Source organism: Oreochromis aureus, linkage group 9, assembly GCF_013358895.1.
Source record: "Oreochromis aureus strain Israel breed Guangdong linkage group 9, ZZ_aureus, whole genome shotgun sequence".
NCBI classification, from domain to species: domain Eukaryota; kingdom Metazoa; phylum Chordata; class Actinopteri; order Cichliformes; family Cichlidae; genus Oreochromis; species Oreochromis aureus.
The window spans coordinates 5,587,659-5,612,671 of record NC_052950.1 but is presented as its reverse complement, the minus strand read 5'-3'; the positions used below and the strand labels follow the sequence as shown (position 1 = coordinate 5,612,671).

General features: G+C 39.3%; 1 protein-coding gene across 1 annotated transcript in view; it reads right to left on the bottom strand.

The window, feature by feature from the left end:
• stk17a (serine/threonine kinase 17a) overlaps positions 1 to 18,269 on the bottom strand; it is a 38,385-nt gene extending 20,116 nt beyond the window's left edge. Inside the window, exon 1 of the mRNA XM_031725886.2 lies at positions 17,790 to 18,269. Coding sequence (XP_031581746.1) covers positions 17,790 to 17,971 — 182 coding nt within the window. The 5' untranslated portion in view covers positions 17,972 to 18,269. The remainder of the gene's footprint in view (positions 1 to 17,789) is intronic.
• Positions 18,270 to 25,013: the final 6,744 nt, after the last annotated feature.

Below are 25,013 nucleotides of genomic sequence, written 5' to 3'. Positions count from 1 at the left end.
GGTGGGAGCAGGCAGGTGAATATGGCTGTATTAGCTTAGAGAGGTAAGAGGGGCCAGGCCTTTAAGAGATTTAAAAACAAATAAAAGAACTTTAAAAAGGACCCTATAAAGTACAGGTAGCCAGTGGAGTGAAATTAAAATGGGTGTAAGTCCTCAGGTAAATGACACGCTGCAGCATTTTGCACAACCTGCAGACGTCTAATGGACGCGTCGCTAACCCAACAATAAAGTGCGTTACAGTAATCCAGCCTAGATGTAACAAAGGCGTTGATTACTGTCTCTTGACAAAACAGGCTTTATTTTGGCTAACTGCCTCAAATGAAAAAAGCTAGATCTTACAACAGCTCTGACCTGGTTTAAGTTTAAGATTTGCATCCATTTTAACTCCCAGATTAGTAATGATTGATTTAACATACTGTACCAAGGAACAAAGATCCATAGTAGTGGTCGCAGAGATGCCGCCAAAAACCATCACTTCTGTTTTTTGCTAATTAAAATGTAAAAAGTTGAAAGCCATCCTGGCCTTTATTTCATCAAGACATCTGAGCAGGGAGTCTGCTGAGAAACCACTTATCTTTTTAAGAGGGAGCCGAGTCATCGGCATAGCAATGGAAAGAAATCACATTTCCTGAAAATAGAGCCAAGGGGAAGCAGATATAGGGAGAAAAGAAGGGGGCCTAAAATTGAACCCTGTGGGACCCCACATTGAAGAGACGCAGCAGAGGATACAAACTCACCAGAGAAAGTTCACTCTACCAAATGCAGCACTCCTGACACATCAACTGCTCCAAAAGAGAAATTAGAATTTTATGATCCACCGCATAAAAGCAGCAGTTAAATCTAAAAGCACAATAGTAAGACATTCACCTGAGTCAGTTGCTAAAAACACATCATTAAAAACTCTTAAAACTGCAGATTCAGTACTGTGTAAAGCTTAAAAACCAGACTGTAAAACCTCTAAAATACAATGTTCTTCTAAAAAGGACATTAATTGCTTGTACACTACCTTTTCAAGAATTTTTGACATAAAAGGCAGTTTCAAACTAGGCCTGTAATTGGCAATAATATCAGGATCAAGAGCAGGTTTCTTAAGTAGGGGCTGAATTACTGCACGTTTACACAGGTACAACAACAGAGAACAAACTACTATTTATAATGGATTGTACAAATGGTGCTATGGTGAGAAAAACTTGACAAATAGGTGCATAAAGGGGGCAAAGAACCCAAAACGATTTGGCAGATTGAGCAAAACCATGAGCTAAGCTCTTCTGAATCAATATATATGGAATCAAGAAGGCTGCGGTTCTGACTAAAAACAACACAGAACTGACCAGCCATGGAAGGGTTAAAAACACAACAGCAGGAGGATTAACTGTGGTACAAGGAAGAGAAACCATAAACAAGACATGCTTATGATCAGAAACTTAGAAAAGTTAGAAATAGGTAAACAGTGAGATAAAACAAGATTCAGTGTGTGCCCACATTTTTGTGTAGGCACAGACACAGATTGTTTAAATTTTTGTAATTTTGTGCAATGTCTTTTTATTAAGAGGTTTTCCTTTTATACACAAACATCAACATATATATTATACATATAAACAGAAAGAAAAAAGAAGGGTTACAGATGATCTGTACATTAAGGTTAAGAAGTACATTTAGGCTGTAAAATGAGCTCAGAAATGTATCTTCAGCTGTGAAATAAAAGGAAAGAAAAAAAAAGGGAAAGAAAGAGAAAAAAGAAAGAAAAATATAAACATATGTATGATGTATCCCAAAGTAACATAATCCCTGCAAAATAATCCCATTCATTCCCACCCAGGTCACTGCCCTAGACCTGCACACTGTATTTCCACACCTGACTTAAGAGAATTTGCTGAAAAATTCTTATAGATTTTGAAAATCATCAAGGGTCCCCACATGTTTTGAAATTTCCCAGTGGATTTCTGAAGTGAGTGTCTTATCTTTTCCAGTTTTAGACAGGCCATGAGGTCATATAACCACTGTTTGTGAGTGGGAGGGGCAGCGTCCCGCCACCTCAGTAGGATTGCCCTCCTGGCCAACAGGGAACAGAATGATAGTGCCTGTTTTTTAGAGGCCGGTAGAAGCACCTCATTATCACTGATGCCAAACAGAGCGAGAAGGGGGCCAGGGGCCAGCGTCACACTGAGAATCCTGGACAGGGTATGAAAAACGTCCGACCAGAACTGAATGAGATTGGGACAAGACCAGTACATGTGGACCAGCGAGGCTTCAGCAGTTTTGCATCTGTCACAATATGGAGTGATTTCAGGATAGATACGGGATAATCTGGATTTTGAGAAATGGGCTCTATGCACCACTTTGAACTGGATTAAACAGTGGCGGGCACATAATGATGTTGTGTTGACATGTCTAAGTATAGAAGCCCATGTTTTGTCAGAGATTGTCACGTTTAGGTCTCCTTCCCACAGTGTCTTGAGCTTGGATGAAGAGGTATGTGCCAAATTTAACATTTTATTGTAAAGCAAGGAAATCATCCCTCTATTGGTTGGATTGAGTTGTAGGATAGTTTCTAATAGTGTAGGCTCTGGTGGAGGGCTTGAGCTTGAAGTCTGGGAACAAATAAAGTGCCTGACTTGCAAGTATCTGAAAAAGTGTGATGGTGGAAGACTATATTTATTAGCAAGTTGTTCAAATGATGCTAGTTTGTTGGCTATGAATAGGTCCTTAAAGCAAGTTATTCCACTCCTGTGCCACTCCGCAAACCCACCATCCTGGACAGAAGGTTTAAAGAGATGGTTAGATGCAATGGGGCTGAGAAGGGAGAAGTCACAAAGTTTAAAGTATTTCCTAAACTGGCCCCATATTTTTAATGAGTGCACCACTACAGGGTTGGGAATGGAGTTGAATGAAGAGGATGAGAGTGGAGAACAAAGTGCAGCTGGTAAGGATATACTGTTGTCACTATGCAATTCCATAGTCACCCAGTCAGGACAACCACTCCGATTGTGGTAAAAATACCAAAACACCAAGCATCGCATGTTAGCAGCCCAATAATAAAAACGAAAGTTGGGAAGTGCAAACCCACCCTCAATTTTAGATTTTTGGAGATGCATCTTATTAAGCCTTGGGCGTTTACCCTGCCATAGATAAGATGAGATGACAGAGTCCAGCTCATTGAAAAAAATATTGGGAATGAAAATGGGTAGGGCCTGAAAAAGGTATAAAAATTTGGGTAAAATGGTCATTTTAATTGAATTGATACGTCCTACCAGAGACATAGAGAGTGGTGTCCAGTGGGTGAGGGACCGCTTCACTTGGTTCAGCAATGCACTGACATTTTCTGTGAAAAGGTTTATGTTTTTTTGTCACTGTGATTCCCAAATATGTAAATTTTTTCCTTTCAATTCTGAAGGGCAAGCAGGTGAAGTCTAACATACTTGCTTTGCTACTTAGCAGGAAGAGCTCACTTTTATTAAGGTTCAGTTTATACCCTGAAATCTGACCAAACTGACTAAGCAGATTCAATGCAGATGGCAGTGAGGCTAAGGGCTTAGAAATAAAAAGCAGGAGATCATCTGCATAGAGCGAGACCTTGTGTTCTGTATTGTTTCTCCAAATGCCGTGTACCTCTTTGCAACTGCGGAACGCAATGGCAAGGGGTTCTATGGCCAGATCAAAAAGCAGGGGGCTGAGAGGACATCCCTGGCGTGTGCCTCTGTGGAGTTTGAAAGGTTTTGACAATTGGAGGTTAGTTCTTATTGTAGCAGATGGTTGAGAATAGAGTAATTTAATCCACGAAGTAAATTTCGCTCCAAAGCCAAATCTATCAAGGACTGCAAAGAGATAATTGAACTCAACAAAATTACAAAAATAAATAAGAATTAAAAAGTCCTTTTCCATTGGCTTGTCAGGATAGCACACATGAATATTGAAGTCCCCAACAATTAAGGACATTATTGTATTTTGGCATAATTTCAGCCAACAGATCAGAAAAATCAGTTAAGGAGTCTTTATTGTATTTGGGGAGTCTAAACCACAGCACAGAGCACTATGTGAGAGCAACTCAGCTCAGACACACTGAGTAAAAATCAGGGTTTTAATAGTTTCGCAATTTTCATTAGTTTTTATTTTTATTTCGTTTTGACTTCAGATTTTCAATTTTATATTAGTTTTAATTAGTTTTTACCAATTGTTTGCTAGTTTAGTTTAGTTTTTATTTTTTTTGAAAATCCTTAGTTTCAGTTTAGTTTTGATTAGTTTCAGTTATAGTTTTAGTTGTGTTTGCAATAAAGTGTAACAAAATCCCAGTTTCATCATATCAGTCATTCTCTTCTGCTTATCCTTGGGTATGTTGCTATTCCAGCTACCATACCCTGCACCCTGGACAGGTCGCCTGTCTGTCGCAGGGCTAACACGCAGAGACAGACAACTCACATTCCCACCTATGGGTTCTTTAAATAAATAAATAAAGGCAGATGAACAACCATTGATACCAGGCAACTATAAAATGTATATCTTGGCCCCAATGAGACTATTAACTCCTGCAGCACCGGGTGTTAAGGCAATTGACTCACAGAGTTATGTAGATATCCCAGTCCTGTTGTCTCGGGATGCAATCACGCTGCCTTGCATGGGGTTAGCTTCTGTTTCTGGGGATGAGGGTTGGGCGTGCTCCCTTACCTTCTCCAGGTAAGCTAGGCTAGGTTAGCCTTCTTGTGTGAGCTTTTCAAGTGCACTGTAAGGTTTGTGGGATTTTTTTCCCTTTAGAAATGTCCCTCATAATTTGTCTCTTTTTTACTACAAGACACTTGCTTTATCCAAAACACAGTCATATTCAAAGTAATCCCAAATTGGACTCTGGCGCTTTCTCCAGACTTTTCCTGACATGATTCTGCGCGTGGACGGAGCAGCGACACAGACGACTCGACTAACGTACTGCCACCTGCTGGCATAATGAGACACAGCAAGAAAAAAAACCTGGAAACTAAACTTCATTTTCACCCTTGACTATTGTATGACACGCACACATCAACGAAAACTAAACACATTTTTGCTATAAATTCAGTTAATTTTAGTTAGTTTTGTGAACACTCATTACAGTTTTAGTTAGTTTTCCTTTTTTTGTTTTTATTTTTATTTCCGTTAACGAAAATGTTTTTTCACTTCAAGTTTTCGTTATTTCGTTAGTTTTCATTAACGATAATAACCTTGGTAAAAATCTACTAGGTGATGCTGATAAGGACAGTGGTTTACATTTATAGTGGTTCTTGAAAACAACCGCTATTCCTCCTCATCTGCCCGATATTCGAGGAGTGTTTTAAAAAGCGGCAGTCATTTGGTAAAAAGTCTGTGAAAGTGCTGGACTCACCAGCCCTTAACCATATCTCAGTTACACAAAGGAAATCCAGTCCTTGAAGCGCTTTTGCTGCGAGACGGGGCCAGGGTGCAACAAAGGTGAGCTGGGATCCCAGATAGGAGTGGGGGCAACATCTTATGTCCAGGATGAGCTGCATTGGTAAGATCACTGGCAAAGAGTCGAAGGTCCAGGAGAGTTTGGCGATTAAACATTAAAAGAGAGTTGACTCTAGCAAAAAAAAAAAAAAAAAAAAAAAAAAAAAAAAATAGCACAAACACAAACAAACAGCAGGGGTAGAGAAAATGGCGAGCCACGCACACTGGCGCCATAGAGCTGGGTATCGATTTCGATTTCTATAACTGATTCGATTATGATTCACAAGGTCCCAATTCGATTCGATTAAATAATGTATCAAATAAAATCAATATACACTACCGGTGAAAAGTTTTAGACCACCCCAATTTTTCTATTTTTTTATTGAAAATCATGCAGTTCAATGCCTCATTACACTCAGAAATGAAAGCATAGTAAAAATTAAGCAATTGGAGTTTTTAAAAAATTAAACTTTTTAATCATCAAAGTAGCCACCAGCCAAGTAGCAGGTATAACAGCTGAACACACCCGTTACATTCTTTCTACAATGGAAATCAAATATTCTTCATAAAGTTCTTCCCATATCTGTTGCAGAAGTTCCCATAAATGTGGCACCTGTAGGTTGCTTTGCTTTCACTCTTCTGTCCAAACCAGCTCGATGGGGTTTATTATCTGGAGACTGTGCTGTACACTCCATGTTTTCAAGCTTACCATCTTGTTCTTTTTTCTGAGGTAGTCCTGACATAGCTTGGACTTATGTTTTGGGTCATTATCTTGCTGTAGGATGAACCCCTGACCAACTACACACATATCAGAGGGTATTGCATGGTGCTGCAGAATGCTGTGGTAGCCGTTTTGGTTCAGGGTGCCTCTCAGTCTGTAGAAGTCACCGAACCTGGATCCAGCAAAACAGCCCCAGACCATCACAGTTCCTCCTCCATGTTTGACAGTTGATGACAAAAGCTCTGGAACCATCCTTTCACCTACTCAATAGCGTACAAAGATCCTGCGTGATGAACCGAAGAGTTCAAACTTTGATTCATCAGTCCATAATACCTTCTTCCAGTGTTCAGTAGTCCAATGTCGGTGTTTCATGGCCCAGGCAAGCCTCTTTATCTTATTCTGACGTCTATCTTATTCTGACGTCTTAGCAGTGGCTTTCTTGCTGCAACTCGTCCTGTCAAACCTGCAGCTCAAAGTCTTCTTTTCACAGTTGAAACTGAGACTTTCTTACACTGACCATTATTGGGGGGGTGGGGGGGGTGTTTCTGTCTTGTTTTTATGGACATGAAGTCTGCCAATAAAGATTGAATTGAATTGAATTGAATTAAACTGCCTATCACACGAGCTGTTAACTCTCATACACTTGTCCTCTGATTCAGTTGTGGCTTTGGGTCTGCCAGACCTCTTCCAGCCAGAGTTTGTTTCTGAGTGACTTTTGATGGTGAAGGAAACTGTGCTCACTGACACCTTGACTTTGCAATTTCTCTCTGGGAAAGACCTACATTTTTAAGTGTTATGATACTCTGTCTCTCTTCCACTGTTAATTGCTTTTTTCTCCTTTTTGTAGCAACACACTTTCTGCAGTACAATACTGTTCAACTGATGCTCACCAAAGTGTGTTCAAACACTGCTTTTACACAGACATGGGGTTGTAAGCAGTGTTGGTCAAGTTACTTGAAAAAAGTAATCAGTAACTAATTACTGATTACTTCCCCCAAAAAAGTAATCCCGTTACTTTACTGATTACTTATTTTCAAAAGTAATTACTTAGTTACTTAGTTACCTTTTAAAAACACGATTTACAACCTGAATAGGTAATAAAGCGATAGAACTTTCAGCCCAATTCTACTTTTTCTGCATAATTCATCATACAAAATGTAATCAAATGGAAAAGTCTCTTTTTAAAACTTGTTTTATTAGTTTTAATCTTTTAACTTTATGCATCAAGCAAAAATTTAATTATATGCAACATTCTCTGACTGGAAGAAATTTGTTTAACATTTAAACCTATTTTCTGCACATTCCAGCACATAAAATAAAATATTTTTTTTGTTTACACTCACTCTTTCAAATAGATGCAAGTAAAACACAGCAGAAAATAAATAAAATCAAAGACTAGCGGTCCTGTTGCTCTATTTTCACCTATAAAGCAGGAGTGGGTTAGGCGGAGGTTTACCCTGGTGCAGGTGTGCCGCAACGGTCAGTGGAAGAATCCACGAGTTTCTCTGTGAATTTCACATTACGTCGTAGCGCACTCGGTGCATGCTTGGAAGTTTAGGGGTTTAAAAAGAAGTTTTCTTCCCACGCAGTGAACAGTGGACACTAATGTTTTTGTCACTTTTTATGGGATCAAACTCAAAGTAAGGTCAGTACTTCCACGCTTTAAACGCTGCACGCTCATGCTCTCTCCCGCACTCGATATATTATCCATTGTTGATCTGCAGACAGCTGTTGTCACGAACGTCGCACTCGCTTACGTCACTGTCATGAGACGTTCTCGCAAAAAATCACGGTTTTAGTAACGCAGTAACGCAGCGTGAAACTTTCACCTACGTGAAAGTGACGGTAATCTAATTACCGTTTTTGCAATAGTAATCCCTTACATTACTCGTTACTTGAAAAAAGTAATCAGATTACAGTAACGCGTTACAAGTATCGCGTTACTGCCCATCTCTGGTTGTAAGTAATCCAGAAAAGTTGGAACACCTGTAGGAATTAGTAGCGTCAGCTTTCAAGGCTTGATCAACCTGATCAACCTCCACTGCTCCAGAACAGCTTTAAACTGTTAACCCATGTTGTGTTCTCTGTAAAAAGGCCTTTTTGTATAATTCTGAAATGTACATTATTTTTCAGTTTTGGGTAACCTTACCTTTTTTTTTTTTAACCTCTGGCAGTTCACCACTTAAATTTGTACCGCTTCAAGATATTGACTGAACTTGAACGACTTGAATTGCAATAAATAACTGGAAAAATTGGGGTGTCCTAAAACTTTTGACCGGTAGTGTATGTACAAGTAATCCCACATTAGCCCCATCCATTAGCTCTTCAAATCTTTAGTGTAATCTCTTCAATCAGAAGAAAACTGGCTTAAACAGAGAGGGATTGAAATAAGGGGCCAGTAAAACATGAGTGAGGATTATATTGGAATTTGAATTCAATTCAATTTTATTTATACAGCGCCAAATCACAACAACAGTTGCCTCAAGGCGCTTTATATTGTAAGGTAGACCCTACAATAATAGATACAATTTGAATTTGATTTGAATCATTCAAAGTTACTCTAACAGAATTCAAAAATAAAAATATAGAGTTTTGCATTAGCATATTAGTTCTACGATGTGATTTTTTGGGGGGGGGACATCCTGCATGTCAGAATCAGAGAGACTTTATTACACGTAACTTTGCAATCTAAGAATTACTACCATACTACCAGGATAATGTTAGGTTACTTGGTGATTCTAAATTGGCCATACATGACAGACATGAAGTGCACAAAATTAGAATCAAGCACTGCATAAATGTGTGGTTAAATGTGGCTTGTAGTCAAAAATGCTTTCAGTGGTCAGTGAGGCTAGAAAGGCAATATATGAACACCAGCCCATATTATTTTATGCCTGTTCTCTTGAGATAACATTGTGTTCAACTTGAAGTTGGTCTCATAATATAAGTCACTAAGATATTTTAAGAAACTAACTCCTTTAGCATACAGTCTCCTACTTCACATGTCCTTTCATTAAGCACTTTCAAAGATTTATATTAGAAAGCAATTCAATGCCTTCCTGTTACAGTGAACGGGAAACTTCCTCAGAGCTCTACTCAGCTTTTTCTGTCCACCACACTAAGCGGTTCTGGCATTTCCTTTTTATTTTGTAAACCTTTCATCTATTCAGCTGTGCACATGAATATTGCAGTGAACAGGAAACAGACAATACTGCAACTGATTGACCGTGTACTAGAAAGCTGAAGATTTACTAACTTCAATCGTGTTAGTTTGAGCACCAGCTCTCAGCCAAATAACTTTTTGCATAAACATGCAAAAAAAAAAAAAAAAAAAAAAAGATTTATATTTAAAATAACAAGTATTAGGGAATGAGAGAGGGAGGATGGAGAATTGATCAGTTATTGGTATCAGAAAGTAGTGTACTGGAAAGTTGTTGGCGATGCATATTAATTAATAAAGGTTTATACTGGGATTGCTTTAAGCAGCCACCCTTAAAAGACCTCTGGGAGCAGTGTGTCATGTTCTAGCAGTGTTCTTGCCTGAAAAAAGCAGAGAGACGCCGTTTAGTTTGGGAGTCTAGGCCTGCCTTTCAGAAACCATACTGGGCCACCACAGCCTTTTCTAAAGCAGAGTCAGCACATTTCCAAAGCCAGCAGCCTCATTCATAGGCTACACCCTGAAAGAGATGGCTTTTGTGCATGTGTGCATGTCCATGTATATGTGCACACACATGCACCAAGCCAGAAGTGATGAAATGGTCACAATTAATGAAATAGTCTTTAGATATAACAGGTGGATTTCTGAGGTGCTATCCTATAACAGGGAATTTGCAGCCACCATCCTATCCAGCTGCTCGCAGATATCTTACCAGCCAATCACATGGCAGCAAAGTAATAAATTTAGGCATGTAGACATTGTTAAAATCACCCGCTGAAGTTCAAGCTCTAGTCATCAAAAATGTGTAGGTAATGTAGGTTTTCTAACAACTATTAGCCATCAGTAGTTGGAGTGCAGCAGTGTTCTGGTTGCATTGTCATAGCTGTGCCCTGTGAAAGGGTGCCCTAGATTCATTTAATGAAAAAGATTTTCGGGTAGAAGGTGGGACAGGTGTCAAGCACGATTGCCTCACAGCAAGAAGGTCGTGAGTTCAATTCCACCATTAGCTTGGGGGAATTTGCATGTCCTCCCACAATCCAAAGACATGCAATTAGTGGGTTTAGGTTAACTGGTTATTCTAAATTTCCCAAAGGTGTTAATGATTGTCTGTCTCTATGCATTAGACTGGTGACCTGTCCAGGGTGTACTCTGCCTCTTGCCCTAAGACAACTGGGATAGGCTCCAGCGAACCCACTAGCTCAATGCCTAACACTCCCACTACCATCAGTGACTATCCATTTGGACTAGGGTTGGATGCAAACTGGTAATGTTGATTTATTGACTGATCCTAAAGCTGAAAAAACATGACAACAATAAGTGTGTTTTCAGACAAATAACTTTTTGGGTTGGCAAAGAAACTCAATCAGGATCTCTAACAAATGATTAAGCCTTGACCTTGTCAAGTGAAAAGACCCTATAGAATCTTCAGCACCACATTCAAATATTTAAGTGAGTGCAAAATTTTAACCACAATGTGTGGATTCAAACTTGTGAACCAATTGTTGTTTCTTAAAGTTATTAAGCATGTATGCTATATAATCAGCCCACCCTGGAAAAAGAACAGTTTAAAGAAATGATTGAAAGCCCAAAATAGCCATGACATTCATGCCAATGATGAGCTGAAAGCTTCTAGCGACAACAGTATTGCTTTTAGGTCCCGAAATGTTTCAAGCTACAGTAAAGAGAAAACACACGTCCCTTTTTGTCCCCCCAAACATGTTTATGTATAAGGTAATGTGAGCTGTGGGTCCCCTTGCCACTTGCTTTTATCAAGAACCTTGGGACGACTATTTGACTCAGTTTTCACGTTGGATGCTAACATAAAAATCTCTGGTTCAATCTTGCTTTTATCAATTAAGAAATATTGCCAAATTGAGTTACATGCTATCACACCCTGAATTATTTAATCACATTTGAATTACTGTAATTCACTTGTCTGAGCAAACGTTCAAAGAGGTTTCGCATAGAACGCTACCACAAGACTTCATCTTCTCGTTCTACAACGTTAAATCTTCTAAGTATTCACTTGTCATACTGCTGCTAATATCACACCTGTTACACTGGCTCCCCATTAACTTCAGGGTCCACTTTAAGATTCTGGCTTTGACTTTTAGAATATTGCAGTCATAAATATACATTGATTTGTGTGTAATTCTCTCTTCCAAGACACTGACTCACTCTCATAAACTTGGAATTAACCTATTAAAAATATATATGAACGGGCACCGGATTTGTGGAAGCTGCCATGTTTCCCCATCAATCTTGAATACAGTGATTGAGATGGACATCACCGTTTCACCTAATTTCATTTTCTGTATGTGGCTAGAGAATGACAACATAGTAAGACAAAGGCAGAGCGGAAGGGAACTCGTACATGTTTGTGTGCCATGGAGGCAAATTTAAATTCATGCCTATACCTTTAGACTCAAGTTATGAAGGGTCATACTTCTTATTTTTTTTTACTTCTTATTTGATGGGGTTCCTCTTCACCAAAGAAGTGAAAACACAAGGAAAGAGGCGAGACAGAGTAAATGTTGGTTCAGCAGCCTTTCAGAGAAGATGATGCAGAAAAAGAAGGGTTTTAACAGTGACGCTGAAGTCGCTTGCTTTCTGCTTGACAGGTAAATCAACCTAACAGCCTAAAATTTATGTTTTGGTCTCTCTTGGCTGACCAAAGCACAGTCACTGGTGTAATGCTCTTTCCAGGACCATATGGGCTAAGTGAGAATCCCTCTGTCACTAAAACCCATCAAGGAAAAAGCTTTGGGTCTTAACCATAGGTAATTCAGAGCTTTGCCATAGTACAAGTTACAAAAGGAGCTTGGCTGTGAGCCATCTGGGACTCCCACCGCATAAAAGCAATACCTTAAAGTCCCCATCGTCATCCTACTTCCACCCCAACATGTGAAAAGTAGATCGTTAATGAGGGTCTGAAAGCCATATTAAAAATGCACTAATTAATTAATAGCAAGCTTTCAAACTTCAGGCACGTCTTGAAAAATTACATACCAACACCAAGTCACTCATTTTCATTTTTAAAACTAAAGGTTTGCATGGATACAAAGTGATGTAAAGTGTACATGACATGTAATTAATGGTTAAAGGAAAACTGGGAGACACAAAAAGATTTTATTTACATTTTGAGAGACAGCAGCGAAGTGCTGACCTTTATTTGACATATATCTCTATATTTTCTGTTAACTACTTAATTACAAAATGAAACCTTTCATGCTAGAAGAATCAAATATCCTCAGTGTGTGTTGTACGCTTCCCCTTATTCGACTTATGAAGGTGGCAAATGTCTGGACATCTTGCGTGAACAAACTGAGGTTAGTGTGGAGTTTCAAAACATACATTTGTAAGCCCATATTGGAACTTGAGGTAAACCAAGTCCAATAAACCAAGTCCAATAATGAAATGTCATGAAACCCCCCAATTTAAAAAAACAAAACAAAACAAAACACTAAAAGAACAAAAGCAAAAAACAAAGGAGGACTGAGTAATTAGGTGTGGAAGTCAAAAAATGTATTCCATATTCAGAAAATGTAATTGCAGAGGCAACTTAAACTCTTTGACACATTTGATCATGTTCACAGTCAACAAAACACAACTCCACAGAGGAATGCATGGGCAAACAAAGCCAAGTTTACAGCTGAGCCTTTAATCCAAAAAAGCCTCATGAATGAAATTCCACCACTAAGTTCAGAAGGCTCATGCAGAGAGTAGCCTAAGAGTCAGCTACGGAATAAACACAACTTGTATGGCTACAGAACAACAACACCTTCATCTGTTATTACACTGATTAACAGAACCTAACCAAGTTATTGCTGTATGTTGTCTGTTATGAAAATGTATATCTTTACTTATTTACGTGGTTTACAAATCCACCTAACAAGTGATAGATCCCTGGTTCGATTCCAGAAGGAGCCACAAATCCCTGAGGGGTTGCGTCAGGAAAGTAATCTGGTGTAAAAATCTGCCAAATCAAAACATGTAGCTTCAGTGTGCTAATGCTCTAGACTTTTGGTTATTGTGAGCTAAGCTTTTGATTCCTATTTTGACTTCTCTATTATTCTTGGATACTATCTCAGCTGTTTGGTTCCGGTGTTCAGTTTATATAGCTGTGCCTTGCTCTCTACCTCTCTCCATCTCCCCAATCAATGGTTTTTAGTATGCCCACATGTCTGCATTTACATCAAACCACTGAGCAGTGCCTTGGTGAACATAAACTTGGACACATGACCTTTTGTCAGCTGATCTTCTACAGTGCTGTAGGCCAGAGTGGTTCTGCAGATTAATGTAAGCTTTCATGTTGTTCTGTTCTGTTGCAGCTAATCTCAGTCACAATGTCAGGTCTGTGACATACAGACATAAACAGCCTTTGTTGTGTAGCTAAGATTGTAACTGTATAAGAGTGCTATAATCAAAGTCATTCTAGAACTTGCCACTCAGCAGCTATCTTGGTAACATCTCTAGGCAGTTATTTCAGGTACAAGAACCTATCTAAATGAATGGAGAGAGAACCATTACTGCAATTTCAGTGATCACTTGCACATTAACTACACACAAAAAGATGTTGGCAAAACTGGCCAACAGACTTGGTGTCTCATTTTAACCACAGACTATGTATGTAAGTATATAGTATGAAGTATAAAAGACAAATGTGCTGTGTGCACTAGCAAAAGGAAGGTTATCCAGTAATCAATAATAGCATTTACATCTAAAGACATGTAGGAAAAGCTGAGCTTCATCTGAAAAGCTTCTCAGATGAGAGATGAAACGTCTTCAAGAAATGTATTAAACTACAATCACTTTTCTTTCCAAGCTCCTTAGATTACCATGACCTGGGTGACTGACAACCTACACAGACAATACCATTTACACTTTCTAACAAAACATAACATTAATAAGCTTTAATAAGGTTGTCATCCTATGGATGAAGTGCAGCCAGTGACAATAGTCCTTGTTCTGCTGCGCAGCTTTATGGAACTTTTTGAAGCAGAACCAGTTCTGCACCTGCTGCAGGTTTGCAACCACTTTGCAACTATTTTGTTCTCCAATATGTGCTTTTCCCTTGTTTTTGTATACATTTCTTCTGTTTACTATTTATATTTTGTCAAAGCGCAGTTGGTGTGGAGCACCCACAATTTTGTTGTACATGTACAATGACAATAAAGGGCTATTCTATTCTTTGGCAGAACAGGATCTCACTGCTATATAGCTGTTATCCAAAATCATAGAGTTGGATTAAAATTATAACTTGCATTACTACAAGAGACTCTAGCAAGTGGCTGGATGACACTGAGAAGCAGTACACCAGCAACCAGTCAGAAAGGTAGCAAAAAGACGTCTAGCTGTATGATGGTCTATTACCCTCTACTCTCTAATTCTATGAATTCAATTCACCTACATTTTATTTATATAGTGCAAATTCACAACAACGCCTCAAAGCGCTTTGTATTGTAAAACTATTAGAGAGAAACCTAACATCACATGAACAATTATGAGCATACAATTGTTGACAGTGGGAAGGAAAAACTTTCCACTGGTCAGGACAGGACAAAATCCAAACTAGGGGAGAGAAGGTGAGAGAGAGAATGTAATAATAACCAATGAACAAATGCAGCAGTAATGTATAAACACAGAGAGAGTGAGAAGAGATGAGCAAACAAGAAATTCTCAGTGCATCTATTTCAGGGTTACATGATCCAGCCCTAACTATAAGCTTTATTAAAAAGAAAACTAAAGCGGGTTTCTGTCTCCCGAATCCAAACTGGGAGCTAGTTCCACTGCTGAGCGCCCAGAAGCTGAAGGCTCTGCCTCCCATTCTACTTTAAACAAGCAAGCCTGCAGTCTCAGAGCAAAGTCCTCTGTTAACATGATAAGGTACTATGAGGTCTTTAAGATATTACGGGGCCTGATTACTCAAGATTTTGTATGTAAGAAGAAAAAGTTTGATTCAATTCTGGATTCGACAGGAAGCCAATGAAGAGAAGCCAATATGGGAGAAATATGCTCTCTCTTTCCAGTCCCTCTCAGGACTCTTGCTGCAGCACTCTTGAGCAACTCGAGGCTTGTCAGAGAGCTTTTAAAGCGGCCTGATAATAACGAATCACAATAGTCCAACCTTAAAGTAATAAATGCAGAATTATAGTTTCAGCATTACTCCAAGTCAAGATGTTTCTTATTTTAGTGATATTGTACTGATAAATGACATCAGTTCTACATATTTACTTAAGGTGCACAAATGGTCAAAAATGCAAACTGGACATATGTGAAGCTGTGGCGGAAAGAAGGTCAGAGGACAAACTATTCTCCATCCTCTGCAAAACATGCGGATTACCTTCTCAAACAGAGAAAGTGTCCATCTTTTATTGTTTACTGTGATGTTTACTGTGTTGTTGTGTTTGAGAAAAGAGAATATTTTATTGCATAAAACAGTGCTGATTGCATTTTTCAAGCATCTGCTTTGCCAGCTGATTGTGGGGCTCGGTACACCCAGCTTGGCGTGGAAAAACAGAGTGTGAGACTCCAGCTTCTCTTTAGTCTGATGACTCAAACAGGCTCTCCCCCACTCTGTTGTCATTTAAACAGTGCTTTACAAACCTGAACATTAGAGCTAACAGCTGGATTTTCCCGTTTCAGTGCAGCTGAGACAGGAGACAGACAGTGAAAGTGGACGGTACATCCTCGGTTTAACACAAAAACTCATTGTTGCAGGCAGGGGCAGCACAAAAGTGACCCCTTAAACTGATTTTTATTCCAAGTCCCCCTGTTTTCCCCCCTGAGTTATTGGTTCTGTTACTATACCTGTGAAGGTTCTCAGTCAGTCAAGAAGCTTGGAAAGAAAAGCGTCTGGACTTCTTTAAGTTCCCTTATTGATCCTCTACCTCGTGTGATTAGGTAGAGGATCAATAGGGGGTCCATGACCCTCTTGGGGACACTCCCATAGGGCTTAAAATCTGGGACTCGCCACCAATTGCTCCTAGAAAGAAGAAGAAGAAGCTTCTCGGCTGAGAGGTGAAACATCTTTAAGGAAATTTAAAGAGGTGCAGACGCTTTTCTTTCCAAACTCCTTAGACGGTTCAGCTACTAGCTAGACTTACATTAGTTTATTCTGGCTATTAACCACAACCAACCAATGGTGTCACGTTCTCTACTGAGAGAAGATGGTGCTACACATTTTTTTAGCACTTATTTCTTAAATCCAACTTCACAGACAGAGTTACATCCATGGCTGTTTTTGAGAGCAAGGCTCCATGATCTAAATCAGTCTTTATACATGAATTGTTTCACATCCACTTTAAGCATAATTAAGTACCAAAGAGTGCAAAGCCACTTACCTCAGTGTTATTGGATGTAAGAGAACATATGAAAGTTGCTTAAGTTGTATACTTAAGTGATGATAATAACGTGCATTTACCTTCCTTCATTTCAGTATCCATAAGAGATGAATTTGTCCACTATAATCAAAAGAATACCATGCTTTATGGTGAACTAAGTATACTGTGTATTCACTGCTCCCGAACATTACCAGTTATTTGCAGGGATTTAATTTCTATTATTGTGGCACCATCCCTAGGGCCTGTAACGGGATAACCCTAACCCAATATTCCAATCATGTGTGACTCCACTACATTCATGTGACAATTTTAATTAATTAATTTACAAAATTAAGACACAGAAACGATCTTACAGTTCCAATAAGCTACTTTTCCTTGCAATTATTTTACTAATTTGTTAGTTAATTTTTGATGTTCATTTGAGCTCAGATGTTTATTTTAGAAAACCAATCAACATTGATTATAATTATAATCAGCAGATCAATTCGTGACAGAAGTACTCAGTAGCGTCGATCCTCCATCGTTTTCATATTAGGAGAATGCACGAGTTATCAACATGTAATATATAACACAGACTGCTCTCTCAACTGAATTCTACTGATATATTACCTCAGCCTTGAGTTACATGAGTTCATACAGCCTAGTAATTAAAAACGTAAACAATAAGTAAGTTAATGCAACTCGACACTGGTTTAGTGCTTCGCGGTGACCAGCACGTGTGAGGCAGACACTGTAATAGTGCAGGGTGTGTGAGTGTGAGCATTATTTTCTGACTTGGGCCAATAGCCCCCCATCCAGCCCGAGTTGGCTGGGCGACCAGACCAGTTCAGAAAGTCTGGTTCAGACCCGACAGACTGCTTTGAGCACATTGTCGTGGGATTACTTGCATTTTTTTTCCACTTACATGACATTTTCAATACAAAAATCAGAGGTGTAAAGGCCTATTTCACGACATTGGTGCTTTTACATTACTTCTTCCACCACTCGTATGGGAACAGTCCCAAAGCTCGAGCAGTCGTGCCAAATAAAAACAGAACTATTTCTGCTAATAAGTCTAAGCTGAGTCAGACAAGAAACACTACGAAATTAAACATAAACTCAGCTAAATTTACATTTAAGTATGCCATGTTCTTACCTTCCGAGCTCTCTCCCGGGAATCACAGTGTAGTGGTCGGTGAAAGGTTCGTTGTGGATGGCGGTTTTGATTTCGGACAACAAGCCCCTGACACTGCGGCTCTGGCTCGGTCCAGCTACGTGGTTGTGATGAAGGCGGCTTCTGCTTCTCGAGTCCCCGGCACGCGGGCATTCGGGGATCATGGCGTCGATTAATTGGACCGGTCAGTTGGCAAACACAACAGTCAGCACAATTACATTAAATGACGCCGCTTACTATTCTCCGAACGACAACAGAAACCAAACCAAACCCCAAACATTCGGGCGACAGAATAATGTCACTTCTTCTAGGCCAAGCTTCAAATCATTAGCTTAGTCTAACATTGTATTAAAAACACAGCTGGAGAGCTCATTTTGATCACTCCACACTCAGCGTCCTGCCTGTCAGTCCCTCAACTTGCTCCTCACTTAGAAGCTGAACCGGTGCTGCGTTTTCTGCAACCATGGTAGCACGTGTTGATTGACAGGTGTGCCTGCCAATCGGAATGGGTTACAGAGAGCGAGAGAGCGCGAGGGAGAGAGAGAGAGACTTCTGTGGCCATCGGCGAATTAAAAATTAAACGTAAAATATGTAGCGGGACCAGTTTTCACGTCCCTTTTAATATTAAAGAAATTGCATACGAATGTATACATTTCTATTGCTTTTAATAATAAATATCGATAGTACTGTAAGTCTCTTAAATAGCAACACAACGATATGTAAACTACAAAGAACAAAAGCAACAGAAAAGCTAACGTAACAAAAGAGAAATAAAGCGGCCGCAAAGGCATGCAATTAACGACACAGAGAAACAAAACAAGTAGAAAGAGACGAAGATTAGAAAGAGAAACAAGGCCTCTACAGAGGCAGGCTCAGGAGGCAGAGCGGATGGTTGGCGGTTTGATCCTTGACTGATCCCTGAGTGTCCTTGGCTAAGATACTTAATGATACACTCATCAGAGTGTGAATGTGTGTGAAGGTTATAAAGAAAGCACTTAGATATAGAAAACTGTTTATGTTGTATAAAATGCTTTGAGTATTCAAGTAGAAAAGTACTTTATAACAACCAGTCCAGTTTTTATGTAGAGTGGGGAACTTCCAGGTGGGTTTTAGGCCTGTCTCATATCCAATACCTTCTTACCTGTATTCAGGGCACACATGAATTTGAGGACTAGCTGTACTTAATATTTAATATAAGACTTATAAAAAAGAAAAAAACTTATATCGAAGATCAACAATGAACCTTTTCATTTTTCACCCCTTTGTCTGTACAATGAATATACACAGCAGTAACAAAGTGACCATTTTATTAAGATCCATATGGTAAGGTGGGGCAATAGAACAGCCTGAGTATTTAGAAACCTGTTCTCAGTCAAATATGAACTGTACCCTTTAACATTATGTACATACATGTATAGTACACACACATGAAACTGGAAACAAAAGAAAATATCTATGTTTTAGTGTCACCACCTGGTCTTCTCCTGTCTACTTTTGATTAATTCAAGCACGCACACACACACACACACACACACACACACACACACACACACACACACACACACACACACACACAAACAAACAAAACAGCAGCAACAATTTTCCACCACCTTCCCTTTCAGTAGACAGTCCATCATTTACTTTTCTTGTTCTGTTTAAACTTGTATAGCTTCTATCAGCACATTTACAGATAAGTGTTACTGGAACATTTGTAATCACTCCTTTCCCACAATAAATATCAGTGTTATGATGTATGCATTCATCATATCAACCCAACAAAAACAACAAATCGGTAAGATCTCTTTACATGTTCACCAAAGCACATACAAAAATCTCTTAACTGTCATTAACTGCCCAAAGAATAGAGTACTTCCTGGATACATGTGGCTCTGACATTTCTAAAAGAGTGAGCCACAGCTTGCCCCTTGGGGATAAATAAAGTCTTCTGATTCTGACATTAACCTCAATAATGCCACCAGCAAAAGTGGTGAACAGAAAAGGAGGAGCCAAATGGGAACAGACATCACAGTTTCCCCGCAGAAAACCAAAAAATCAGCCAGCTTATTGTAGAATAGAAAAGACACACATAAGAACACAAAGGCTTCAAAATCGAAGGCAAAATCTTCCACTGATCCTCCTAATTACATGATTACAAAATAAAATAGAAAGAAAACATTCAAGGAAAGTTTCAGGACTTCCCCTTGCTTATAAATACAATACGGTATAAATAAGAGTACAAACGATTGTAGAAAAAGGATGAGGAGAGCAACAAAATCACAGCCTTGTCCTTGTGTGTGTTGGGGTGTGTGGACAAGATGTCGCAACACCAAACAATAACTGGAGTAATAATCGATCTGACTCACAGAAGCGTGGGTAATCTCCAAAAATCTCAAATTTGTTCTACCGGCTAAGTGTCAAGCAAAAGTTCTGTGGATTCCTCTTTAGTGGAACCTATCACTGCACTTTTTTTCCCTCTATAGGCAAGCGAATTCATGACAGTGCTGTATTTTAAATGAAAATAAAAAAAAGTGAAATTCTGGAGATATAGTCAGCTTTTCAAACATCACACCATGTTGGGAATAAAGAAGCCTAAAATTTGATAGGCTGCTGACGTAAGGGATCTTTGCTATGTGTCAAACTTTGACATGTAGTTGATTTGTGAGTAACCACAGAGTGTTGACCCTAGGGTGAGTTTGGGTACAAGTTCAGCATTCTGTGATATCTGGGCCGTATCTGGTTCACACAACATTTGCCGGCACCACAGCTGAGCCTTAAACTCTTCCACCAAGTCACTGGTGACACTTCCGGGGTTAGGGTTAGGCTTGGGTTTTGTTTGAGCTGCATGCTAAATAGGCAAAACGTCAGACACTAGCAGATGACACGTTTTCAATGAAGTCACATATTTTTGGCATTACAATCATTCTGGGTGTTCTAAGCAAGCACAAACTGTACAAAAAGGGGCACGTGTTAACCAAACCCTAACTCTAACCCTAGATAGGCTGTCAGTGACCCAATAGCCCAAATTAGCCCCAAATGTGCTGCCTGGCAAGTGATTTCAGCCAACTCATCTCACACACCTCTACTTGAGTTGCTGATGGTTCATGACGGTGAAAAGTTCCGCTGTGGTGAAAATCTTTCACACTATAAGATGTGGACAATTGACACACACATCAATCCTACTCTGGACCAGAAGGTGGATTTTATCCCAGCATGCTTTGGGTGGAAGATAGAGAAGCACAGCATGACAATGTAGAGTGGTAACAATGAAAGAAAAAAAAAAAGTCTTGCTTTAAATACCTACATCTGCACACGGCAGAACCAGTGCGGGCCAGGTTAGGGAAAGATTGTCATTGGGTTAGGGTAGGGATTAGGCAATTAAGTAACGAAAGATTGCATTTTATTAACCCTAAACACAAACATTAAACAGAAATTCTTATTTCCTATGTCAAAGTTTGATGCTCTGTACCTCTACCCATAAACCCAGTCTAGACATAAACCAACTTCTGCTGCTTACACTGCAAATCTGACTAAACTGACAATGTGATTGAATATATTTTTATGTATGCTTTACCACCACCCTCTGGTGGCTATCCACCTAAAGCTTTTTGGAAACCGGCTGGACTGAGTTGGACCAACTCTTCATTTAGTTAGGTAAACTGGTTTTGAACAATGACAGATTTAGGTAAAAAAAAATCCAGTGGATAATGACAGAAATATTTTCTTGGTTAAGAAAAACTTAAAGTCAAGTCAAGAACACTCTCACGGAGGTAGCCGTACCATTGTCAAAAGCCGCAAGTAAGTGATGACTTAATGTCTTTACACGGACACTGTGTACAATTTAAAAAAATATTCTGAGAAGTGAAGATAGGCAGAGGTTCACCAATCTGCAAACAAAAAGCACATTTACAAACTGTGGAACAGTTTAAGACCAGCGTTCCTCAGCGTAAAATTATGAAGACACTCAATATCTCCTCATCAACAGTACACAATATCATCAAAAGATTCTGAGCACCTAGAGAAATCTCTGTTTGCAAGGGACAAGGTCAAAATCAATATTGGATGCCTGTGTTCATGAGTTAAAAACAATCCTTATGTTTGAAATTATTTTAGTTTGTCCAGTTATTTGGGGAATTCATATAAGGCGTTCAGGTGGACTAATAGGGACTGTATTCCTAAACAGTCTGTTGCTCCATTTTCTCTGTATCCATGCAATTTAAGTATGTGCTGCCTTCTCATTTATTTATTTTTGCATATTTGTCACACAACAGGTTCCAGATCATCAAGCAAATGTTAGACAAAGATAGCCTGAGTAAATACAAGTTGCACTCTTTAAATGATGATTTGATTTGTTAAGGTAAGAAAGCTATCCAAACCTACCTGCTCACATAGGAACAGGCATTACTTTTTAGCTAACATTTATCGACATGCTCACACGGATGCATCAGGGACAACTCGGGGTTCAGTATCTTCACTTCCACATGCAGACCGGAGGAGCACAGGATCGAACTTCTAACTGCTAGATGACCCGCTCTACTTCTTGAGCCATAGCCAGCCCTAAATCTGCCAAGTATTAGTATTATGTTTGTGCTTTGAAAACTGTTGCGTACCTTCTATGCTTAAAATAAAAATAATGGCTTTTAAACCTTATTTTGGGGCAAGGTTGTCAGGTTGACTTTTTAAACTTTTTTTGCATTCACAGCTCTTTACCCAATCATTTTAAACGGTGCCTAGCCTTGGATGATTCCAAATAACTCCCAGGAGAATTCCCAAAATGCCTGCCAGGTAGTAGGAAGTGAATTTAAACACTTTCATATTAGCTTTTTTTTTTAATGCTGTTGGTTTTGTTGCTTTGTTCAAATAGCTGTATGCCAGTTACACATGGTGGTTAGTGGTATAAATATTTAATAACAACTAATCTCTGTGCACAAACTGTCATTGTGGTGCAACCAGTTGTAGTTTCATCTTGCATAAAGTGCCACTTAGCAAACACGGGGCTAAGTTTGAATTTGTGAACAGCTGGTGCAACTGGCTTCAGTAGATTATCAACTATAGATTCACAAAAACCTGAACAATTAATCCCAACACTTAGAAGCAGAACAAGAGATATCATCCTTCTCATTGCACACAGTTGTCTTCCCTGCAAACACCTAGCATTTATTATGTAAATAACAATTCTTTAAAAGCACAGTTTGGTTCAAAACTTGAATTGTCTTTAGAGGGGAGCAATAATAAAAATCAGTGACACACATTCCTTTTACCACAGGCAGGGCTCTAGAGTGCAACCAATTTTTCAATGGTGCGACTAAAAAAAATCGTGTTCGGGTAACAGAAAAAAAGAAATCTCTGCAACTCTCTGTGTGGTCAACAACAGACACACATTACGCCCCTATCGTGGACTAAACCAATCAGAGATAGTCAGGGCAGGGCCTCTCTGATTGGCCGTGGTCCAGTTGAAAGTGCAGTTGGAAGAGGGAGGTGAGTAGCTTGAATAAAGCGACATCGATTCATTAAATCTTGAATCGACTTTTAAATATAAATGTGTTTTGCCAGAAACGCCAGATTCTCATATTAAAGCTCACAAAACTATTTCAACAACCACCAAACAGCAAATGAGAGCAGGCACACGGATTCCACACAAAGACGTAAACACAGACCCGACACATCAGAATCAGCTTTGTCTTTCTCGTCTTTCTCATCTGACGGCCCGAACACGGACACGCTGTCGGAGCTCAGCGATTCTGATGCGTCGGGTCCGCGCTGTGTTTCCGTCTTTTTTGCGCTGATTCTGAGCTGCAGGTTTTGTCTCTCCAACCAAAATTCACTGAGCCAGCAGCAAAAGAAGCAGCAAACTGCGCTTCACATTTGATCGACGTCGTCATGAATTCCCTCTGACTTTTGCTGTTTTGCTTCCACCACAATAGAAATCACACTTCATGCACAGCTCTCTCTCTCTCTGTACTTCAAGATCAGTTTCCCGTCTCAAATCTCTGTTTTCTGCATTATTCATTCGCTTATTACCCACCAGTCTACCGTTGTTTACAGCGCTGTCAGCCGCTGTCTTTTTCTTTTTTTCACTTAAATGACCTCGGACAAGAAAGCCTAATTTCTGCTGTTCAATATTGAAGAAATTTAAACTTCTTAAAATTATGCAAAATTGCAGAATATTTTTAAGGTTATCTGCTATAAAACGCCAGACCAGGAAAATCTCCTTCATGTTTTTCTGTGTTTTATTCTCAGTTACTTTGACACAAAGGCATCTGCTGTGATGTTCACAATTCTGATGAAGTCTCACATGTATCAGTGCTGATAAATGATCAGAATGATAAAATTTCTGACTGTCTGAGTCAAAATTGAATCGAATCAGGACTTTAAGAACCGAAATCGAATGGATTATAGAAATCAGTGATGATACCCAGCCCTAGTGAGCAGCCTAGGCCTGACAGAAGTGGATGTAGCTGTGGGTAATAAGAAAAGATGAAAAGAACTATTGATAACTTTTTTGTTAAGTTAAGGCCTGATCCGTCTGAAATTCAGAGCCAGCTCTGACACGGTGCCATCAATCTTTGAATGCTAAAAAAGCACAGTGTATCCAGAAAACACATTATATGCTGCAATAAATGCACTGCCCAAGTGTCCCCTCTCCCCACTGCCTTTCAGCAGCAGGCAGCAGCAAACAGGTCGTCAGAGGAGCCAAGATGATGATTAAGTTTAACATTTTCTACAATATTGACAAAGCACTTTAAGCACAAGATTGTTAGTTAATAATTTAGAAATGAATATTGTCTGTATGGACTGCAATTCCCCCCCCAAAGAAAGTGCACATGTAAAACTGAGGTGTTAAGTGACGCGGTTGAAAAATTTGAGTGCGCCTAACTTTTGTGCCGGTGCACCTAAGTTAGGCGCACTCAAATTTTTCAACCGCATTGCCACCGGTGCAACTGTGGCAAAAAGTTAGTCTAGAGCCCTGACAGGCCTAGTCACTTAATCAGAACTGGATCATGAACAAAAACTACACTCCATTATTCAGAAGTGTTTCCAGTTCATTCGTTATCTGAACTCTTCTGTTATTGGAGTAGTCTGCTTTAACTGGGTATTAATAAAGTTTTAAAAAAGTTAGGGTGAGATGTAAATGGACTACAATATTGTGTATGTCATGATTTCAGTCATGAGTTTCAGAAACATTCAGAAACCTGGTGCCTTGACCGC